The following is a 9432-nucleotide window of genomic DNA, read 5'->3' as shown; positions in this document are numbered from 1 at the left end:
TGCCTGTCAGGACTGTAACTGACCACCGTAGGTAATCTATACTCCGACAGGCCCCCGACAGTTTCTCGTAACCAGGAAGTAGCATATTACCTCTGCCAATCACACTGAGCTGGAGTAACATGAAAGACGGACAGGTCCTTATCCTGAACATGACCAGACAGACACGGGTTTAGCTCTGATGTCTATCTGGACATAACACAGACATAGAGAAGGCTGGGACTCAATCAAAACTCAGTGGGTGCCAAAACTGACCTGTCTGCCTGTCTGTGAAACACTAACTGAAAGTCAAGCACACCCAACCCCATCCTTCACCTGGTTGGGACTGTCTGTAGAACAATAGCACCTGGCACACACTGGCTCTACATTGAAACAAGGCAGATGATGCACACTGACAAAGGCTGTCCTACCAGAGTAGGTCACTTATATTCATATAGGTCATTATATTCATATCTGTTGTGATGATTGAAATCAACTCAGGGATGAATACCACAGGATGGCAGAGGACCAATACAACAGTTCCTGGGTAGGTCTCAAGAGAGACATACAATATCCATATCTCAAGAGATCCATATCTCATGGAATATTTTGAAACCATTACATCAGCATGTAAAAGAAATCCCTGTCACTCAAGCTGCACAGTTCCTTCTCCTTGATATTAGATTCACTATAAGTTTGCATCCTGTTCTTTTAGGTCAAATGCAATCAACTGATTGTTCTGAACAAGAAAGATGTTTCTTTCCACTTTGCTTTTTAACACAAGTATTTGGATCTGTAAGTATTTATATCTATATTGCATGTCAAATCGCAATCGCAATATTTCGCAATATTTCCATTATTGTGCAGCCCGACGTAATACTTTACTGAATTATACTGAAATAGTCATTCTAAAATTTACAATTTTGTAATTTAGCAGACACTTTTATCTAAAGCAACTAACAATAAGCATTCTCCAGTATTCTTCTTTGTATCTTAGTTGCGTTGTCTCTGAATGTTCTCTCCAAACTGAGTGACTCATTATTACATAGCTGGTTATAATGGCCTAATGAACCAAATCAAACAGATTGAGATGAATGAGGTGTCAAGAAGAGACCAATTGGATTGACAAATGAAAACGACAAAATATATATTCATTATCATTTATTAAACAAAATATGACCTTGCCTTTAAATCGGACAGCTCTGCCATCACACAATCTTTGCTTCCCGGGTTTGGGTTCGTATCGCTCTCTTACCCAGGTCATTCTGCCAAATACTTTACAAAAAATATCACATTTCCTTTCACTATTAATCTGCTGTACAAACAACAATTAGGAAGCCAGAGAGGGAGAGAAAGAGATGTGACATGCACATTCAATCAGAGAAGGATAGGAAAACAAGAAAACCACGTATTTTTGTAAGGAGAAGAAAATATACTTTGTTGTGAAGTTTGCATGAGTGAATGTTATCATTTTAAACAAATCCTGTTCATAATAGATCAAATGATAACGGTATAACTGCAAAATAATAATAAGAAAAGTTCAAATTTATGTTTTGGAAAGTAAACTTGAAAGCCAAAGCACTCAGTTAAAAAATAAATAAAATTTCTATTTTCAGTCAAAGAAGAAGCAAAATGTATGTAACTGAATCAAATCTCAAAACCATAATCGAGCTAAACTCACAAACTCAGGATCAAGCTAGCATGCATCCGATTGTCCCCCAGTGCCGGCCCGCCCCCCCCCCCCCTGCTATAGGTTAATGCCATCACTATCTCCTCTCCTGTCTTTCCACTGCAATCACTATTCCCAACTTGACATGAAGAGATCTAGGAGGCGTTCTACAGCATCCTACCAGCAGCTATCAGCCAGCCCAGTCTGTGATGCTATTACAACCCAACATGGCACCATGTCTACTGGTCCAGTCAAATCCACTTGTTCATAAAGTGCAGCATCCTAGTGTGCCGACATGCAAGCATCCAGACCCTTCTCTGGCTCCTCCATAGAATCCTGCTTTGGTATGGAGTAGTAGTGAGCCCCCATATAGGCAAGATGTGCTACCCGCAGAAGCTCCAGAAACACCTTCATCCAGGGCTTACATAACATTTCTATTAAAACCAATTGGATCCAAAGATTCCAGCAGTTTTAGGCAGGGAGCAGCAGAGCGAGGCAGGAAGGAGTGGGAGAGCTGCCTTGGCTTAGTAATTTGAGGAGAAACACTGTTATAGACTGTGTGGATGGATGGAGAATCACTGGTAGCCCAGGGCAGATGCTGAGCCAAGTCTCTGGCTATAGAGAGCATAGTGGGGGTAGTAAGGAGAACCAGCCTGGAGGGAGTGCAGGGGGATGGAGGTAGGTCCAGGGGGCAGGTGGACCTTACCATAGGGGTGGTACCGGGCCAGACCCAGGGTATGAGGAGCCCTGAGGGAGAATGAGTTCTGCAAGGAGGCCTGGCTCTGGTGGGGGAGGTGGAGGTGGCAAGAGGCAGCAGAGGAGGAGACAGAGGGGTAGGCAGAGAATAACTTACTGTCCATCCCTCCAGGTAAGGAGGTGTGTGTGCGCAGGTGGGCTAGTAGCTCGTCTGAGGTGGAGAAGCGTTTATCACAAGGACCCCCAGCTGATACCCAGTTACAGGCATGAGGGATGGGGTCATTGGAGAGCATGAAGCCGTAGGTGTAGAGGGGGTGGGACAGGGTGGGGGTGATGCTGGAAGACATAGTGCTGGGGTGGAGGGAGTGGAGGGGGTGGGAGGGGTAGAACAAGCCTGGATAGCCTGATTTGATGGAAGAGGAGGGGTCATGGACGCAGGGATTGCTCCCCCCCAGGTGGGGTGAGTTAGGGTAGCTGAGGCAGTACGGATCCCTGCACAAGCCCTGCATGAAGGAGAGGGGAGAGGTACCAGTGAGGGGGCTGGAGCTATGGTGCTTCCCCGGTACCCTCACCCCCCCTCCTCCCAGACCAGACTTGGTAGGGTCCAACCCTGGGACAAACTGGGAGGGATATCCAGCATAGGCCCCCACTACAGAGCCATGGTAGCCCATACCAGAGGAGGACAGGGGGAAGACAGAGTGGCCAGTCTTGTAGGGAGAGATGGGAGTGATGTGTCCAGGACCCAGGCTGAGTGGTGGGGGTTGGGAGTCCATCTTGCCCAACTCATGGCTGGGGCTTCCCTCAGAGCTGCCTGTGCTGGAGTTGGTGCTGGCTCTGGCATGGCTGGAGTTAGCCATCTGGGGACTGTCCAAACTGACCTTATTCACATCTGACTCCTTCTTAAGATGGCCGCCACTGCTGCTGCTACTGTTGCTGTTCCTGTGTGGACTGCTCTGTTCCTGTTTGTGTTCTCCATTCAGAGTCTGAGAGTGGGAAACATGTAGTCCGTGAGGCGACTGGCTCTGTCTGTGTGTCTGTGACGACTGCTGTGTGTGCTGAGGAGGCGTGCCACTACCCACCCTGGAGTTGGGAGAGATGGCGTGTGGCGGAAAGGATGGACAAGAACCTGATAAGTTACTGTTAGCTCCTCCATTCCCATTACTAGGTACCCTGAAGCCGGTCTTGTCAGAACTGTTATTAGAGCTACAAACCCTGTCTCTCCGACTGTCTCCCCCTACTTTGTTATAGGGCTTGAAGCTGGACTTGTCCTCCTGTGAGGGCCGGTGCTCCCCCAGTTTGTGACTGGAGGAGGAGGAAGAGGAGTGTCCATCATGGTCACCATGGCCATTAGAGATAGAGCTTAGTTTGGAGGAGGGAGGGTCAGGCTTGCCGATCTGAGAGCAGGTCTGAGCCAGCAGGGCCAGGGGACTCTTCTTGGCATCCAGCTGGAGAAATAAACCAAGACTTTATGTTAAGTTAAAGTACTTTCACGATAACAGTTGTATAAATAAATACAGACAGAGACAGAAAGTACTTAAATTACTGTTAGCAGTAATTGTTTAAATGTATTTGGCAGTAATGAGGTCTTGCTGTAAGTTATGGCTAGTTTTATCGAATAGATGTAAGCCTATTGTCTACAAAGTTGAAGCAAAATAGTAGAAACAGTCATTCGAAAAAAAACTGCAGCCCAGGGGATATAGCATATGAGAAAAGATGCTCAGGGAATTACTTTTCAGAAGTCCTTAATGTGCACCCCCCCCCCCCCCCCCCCCCCAAAAAATACCCCTTATTGGCTAAAAGTCGAGGAACATTCTTGCGCAAAAAAAACGCACCAATGTGTTGAGAATAAACCGTGAGTAGAATCATCTATAAGCCAAACAACAACAACATTCAATGTGACAATTCACCAGGACTAAATAAACATTCACCATACCTCAATGCTCACTGGTGCAGATTGCAGGGGCTGCAGGTATTCCGGGTGGTGGAGTAAGTGGCTGGTGTGCGCCGTCAACATCTTGAGTATCTGTATTGGGAGCTGCTTTGCCTGGCGAATAGGATCCAAAAGAGTCGGTGAAGAAACTAACGCGCCCGTTGGGGAGCTGCAGTTAACACTACGGTCACAGGATTCGGAGGTATGGCTGCGTATCTCGTGCGTAATAGATCCAAAAGAGAAATCTTTAATTGGGGAGGGAAACGAAAATATGTTGGAGAGGGGCCGTGCTTTGTTAAAGTCCCGGAAAAGTAAAGTGTATAATTATCCATGCGCAGTGTAAAGTTTAATTATAATCCGCTAGAGAACGCCTGTAGCCTACTCCCCATCTAGTTTCATTTTACAGAAGTTGACGTTCGGTTCTTCACTCATGATGCCTATTCCAGAATTGTTCTTCCGGGGGTTCTAATTCACAAAATCCACATCAATCGGGATGTGAGCGAAATATATGCATACAATTCAGTTACAGAATAAATATAGCCAAAGTGAGAAAATATGTAGAGGTTCCAAAAGACGGCATAAAATCGAACTCTCACGGCTCCAGTCTATAGCGCACTCTCTCTGTTTCTCCAGCACTCACACATCATCCGGGCCGTACCTCGAGTGTGTGAGATCACAAGCGGACCTTCGATGTAAGCGAGCCGCCGTCCAATAGTTGGTTTAAAAATGAGAAGGGCTGATGCGTTTCTTCTGAAGGCGGAGCAATATATTGTCCCCCTCGGCCAATGAAGACAGACTGTCCATTGTATTTCATGGTGTTAGATAAGTCTTCCGATAATCTTTCAAAAGTCATAATGTAAGAACTGATGCAGAACATGTTTTACCAGGCGCTCTATATGGTATTTATGTTGATTTATGTATCATTGCGAGTGTATCAGTGTGCCTTATACATGACCGACAGGGGGCACTATTGATGACATTGTTTTACAAGGTTTATTGTCGTCACCATCACCAATACAATAGGCTACAACCAAGTTTTTGGCTTATATTGGCTGTGAGGCAAATTTAAATCCAAAAGACTCTTGTGACTGTTGTGGTTAATGTAGGGTTGAAATCAAGTTACTGTTAACAGAAATGTAATAACATTGCTTAGCCTGTGCCACATTCAACTCTCAATCTCCTTATTTGAATGTACAAAGTCAAATGGGAGTCACACACATTTTACATACCTACTCCTTAGTCTACTTGAGACATTGAAATTGAGTTTCACATACTGATCCCAGTAAATTCACTTGGACTGTTTTTGATTATTTTATGTCATTTTCACAACCAGTCATGGAGAAATGTGCTAAAGAGGTTGAACACTGCCTCTATATTCATGGTTCTATAAATCTGGAATGTTAATAACTTGATTGCATTACCGCCAGGCTGCTGACTGACTCTGCAATGAGCTAATTTTGTTAACCTAATTATACAATGAATTGGTTAAAGTACTTAAAAATTACGCCTGACAAGAGCTATTAGCGGCGGCCCAGAATAGTCTCAGTCTGCGGGGCTGTGATGCTCCCAATTCTCTGGCTGCCCTCTCAAACCAGAGAGAAATAAATGGGTCATAATCCCTCAGAATCAGAACCTATGGGCAAAAGGCTGCATGATAATGGAAATGAGAAGAAGATGATGAAAATGTGTCCATCTAGTACAGTGTTCTCGATATAAGATAGCTGTGCCTCATGGCAAATTATAAACTGGGTGGTTTGAGCCCTGAATGCTGATTGGCTGACAGCCATGGTATATCAGACCGTATACCACGGGTATGACAAAACATTTACGTTGGTAACATTTACGTTGGTAACCAGTTTATAATAGCAATAAGGCACTTCTGGGTTTTGTAGTATATGGCCAATACACCAGGGCTAAGGGCCGTGTGTCACGATCGTCGTATGGAGTAGACCAAAGCGCAGCGTGGTTAGAATACATTCTTGTTTATTAATGAAGAACACTTAAACAAAAACAACAAAACGAATAAGACAAACGTGGCCGCTATATAAACAATGTGCTAACGTGCAACATAACATAGACAATAACCCACAAAATACCCAAAGAAGATGGCTGCCTAAATATGGTTCCCAATCAGAGACAACGATAAACACCTGCCTCTAATTGAGAACCAATCTAGGCAACCATAGACCAACATGAACACCTAGAGGAAAACAACCCCATAAATCTACAAAAAAAACTAGACAGTACAAACACCCTAGAATAAGACAAAAACACACATATCACCCATGTCACACTCTGACCTAACCAAAATAATAAAGAAAACAAAGAATACTAAGGTCAGGGCGTGACAGTACCCCCCCCACCAAGGTGCGGACTCCGGCCGCAAAAACCTAATCTAAAGGGGAGGGTCCGGGTGGGCCTCTTTCACGGCGGCGGCTCGGGTGCTGGACGTGGACCCCACTCCACCATAGTCTTAGTCCACTTTTGTGGCCTCCTAGGAACGGCGACCCTCGCCGCCAACCTAGGACTGGCAACCCTACTAAAGGGCCCCACTGGACTGAGGGGCAGCTCCGGACTGAGGGGCAGCTCCGGACTGAGTGGTAGCTCAGAACTGAGGGGTAGCTCAGGACTGAAGGGTAGCTCCTGGCTGGCTGACAGCTCTGGCAGCACCTGGTTGGCTGACGGCTCTGGCAGCTCCTGGCTGTGTCGTGCATAAGAACAGCCCTTAGCCGTAGTATATTGGCCATACCCCCCCCCCCCTCCCCGTGCCTTATTGCTAAAATATATAACAGTAGTAATTACATTTGTAGTGATAATATTGCATCATGTTTTATGATATTGTGGACATAATAACATAGTAGCTACATTGGCAGAGCCTGCTGTATATACATACTAACGAGTAGCTAGTTTTAAAGGTAGACTCGAAATGAGGTTGCCACATGCAGCACCGCAGATATTGAGATGAGTGAGATGCAGGACTTCACTCTCACACAGTCACACACAGTATCTGCGGATGTGCATGTGTTCTCTTCATGCTGTTACAACGTGGTAGGGCACCAAAATAGCTGAGAAGTTGAGCCTCTATGCTGTTTACTTTCTACCTCTATGTCATATTGCTGAGTCTACCTTTTATTTATCTGTTACTACACCATCCTCATACACCAGCTGTTAGTCAGTGTTTTTAAAGGTGATATATTTTGATGTAGCACCCCTCTTCCCTCAGATAGACACCCAGAGCAACACAACTCCCAGTATACACCTCATAGAGGTGATACGAGGCAGAGTGCTGGAGAAACATGACATCAGGGAATAGGGTCAAAGTTCAACACCACTGGAGAGACTGCAGCTGTATGGAGGAGACTGCACTCTGTACCTGTGTCATGATGAGACACAGGCATGACAGATGCAATGATACTCTATCAAACTTGTTTATCAAAGTTAGTTAGCAACTAATTGATCCTGCTTTGTACCCCTCAGGGTTTATTCCCTTGACCATCAACATGAAAAGGAAAGGAAGAATAGTATGAGGGATGAGAGAGGGAAGAAGGACCCAGCAGGGGGAGGACAAAAGAAAAGGCAGAGAAGATAGAGAGAGAAAGTGAGGGTCGGCCTGAACAATGGGAATCTCCTGCTGGACTTACCGTCAGTCACCTTGAAGTTGGTCAGTAACAGCTGTGAAATGTTGCATCTGTGTGTGTGTGTGTGTGTGTGTGTGTGTGTGTGTGTGTGTGCCACAGGCTTCCCGTGGCGAGGGGCAATCTATCTCCAAACCTCTTTCTCTGATCACAGAACATAATCACCGCAACGCCACTCAGCAAATCAATGGAGACCATCTTGACAGACAGATCTAAACAAGCCCCAATGATTGATAGATCTGTTCACTGTACAGCGACATACAGTACAGAATGTTGTGTACTGGGTGGAAGGTCTACATACACATACAGAGAGACAAACACACACACACTTTCAAAACCAACACTGGGATTTATTGACATTGAGGTGGAGCATAATTTATAATGATCTCTGACAGATAGAAGTCAGATCCTTCTATAACCAATGGAGTCTTTCATTGTAAAATGGTCATAAATCTCTCTTGTTTTCTCCCAGACAGGCATCAAGGCCAGTTCTAATCCCTTTTTATGTTCCCATAGTAACCACCACACACACACACCTTGGACATGATTGACAGCAAGTGTGTGCTGACAAATAAACCACACGCAAGCATGAACACACACACACTCTTTCTCTCTCACACACCATCTGTAGATGTTATAGTGTGTGTTCATTTCCATAGTTAAACAAGGCTAATCTGTGTGAGGATGCTGTGTCAGTCAGCTGTAGTGAATAGAGCTCTTATCTCTCAGCAGTCTGATACTCAGAACCTGTTTGTTTTATCCTCTAGTCCCTCCACCTGCCTGCCTGTCTGCCTGTCACCAGCTAATGTCAACAATCACATATTTAAATAACAGTAGATGTTCCACTCCCTCAAACACACACTCAGAAACACACACACACACACACGTGCACACACACAACCCTTGCCATGCCACACATGCTCTTCCCCAAAACAAAAGCTGCCGTTGTTCTCAGACAGCAGGCAGGGAGAGGAAAGGAGCAGTTATCTGCTAGCTGTGGTTCTGTGGGTGGGGAAAGAGATTCAAGAGATCAGGCTTCCCTGAGATGAGGCATCAAGGCTGGATCAGATCAGATGAGGGAACAATGTTCATCTGAAATCAAAGTTGGAGTTTTTTTGTGTAGAAAATCCAAAACCTGACTAGTGTTTTAAGAAGTGAGTGTGTTTGTTTCATTCATTGTCACACCCGTAGAAGCGTCCCACTGGGCACAGAGGTTTTGATTTACATTTGGTTGAGTTGTCAACTAATGTGAATTCAATGTGAAAAAAAAAAAAATGTAGATATAGGTGACAAGTTGAGCGAAAAAAAATAACAACTTTCTGTTACGTTGATGGCTTTCTGCAAATCTAATCAGTTTTCCAAGTTGATTCAACATCATCACAAAGATCTTTTTTTATAAATTATGTGTAAACAACGTTGAATCAACCAGTTTTTGCCCAGTTGGATAACTCATTCCTCATTTGTGTGATTTTCAGCTTTATATTGAGTCGGTGGCTGAAAGGAAAGCCGATCGTTCTGGTCCTGAA

General features: G+C 44.8%; 1 protein-coding gene across 1 annotated transcript; it reads right to left on the bottom strand.

The window, feature by feature from the left end:
• Window positions 1-1122: 1122 nt before the first annotated feature.
• On the bottom strand, window positions 1123-4993 carry LOC109868850 (zinc finger protein 703-like). The gene is made up of 2 exons (XM_020458577.2): window positions 4275-4993; window positions 1123-3786 (listed from the first exon to the last, which is right to left on the bottom strand). Exons 1-2 carry the CDS (start codon window positions 4353-4355, stop codon window positions 2221-2223), a joined length of 1647 nt encoding a protein of 548 aa, XP_020314166.2. The 5' UTR covers window positions 4356-4993; the 3' UTR covers window positions 1123-2220.
• Between the last annotated feature and the right edge of the window lie 4439 nt (window positions 4994-9432).

The sequence above is a fragment of the Oncorhynchus kisutch genome, linkage group LG23, assembly GCF_002021735.2.
Source record: "Oncorhynchus kisutch isolate 150728-3 linkage group LG23, Okis_V2, whole genome shotgun sequence".
NCBI lineage: Eukaryota > Metazoa > Chordata > Actinopteri > Salmoniformes > Salmonidae > Oncorhynchus > Oncorhynchus kisutch.
This window is presented reverse-complemented; position numbering and strand designations above follow the sequence as displayed.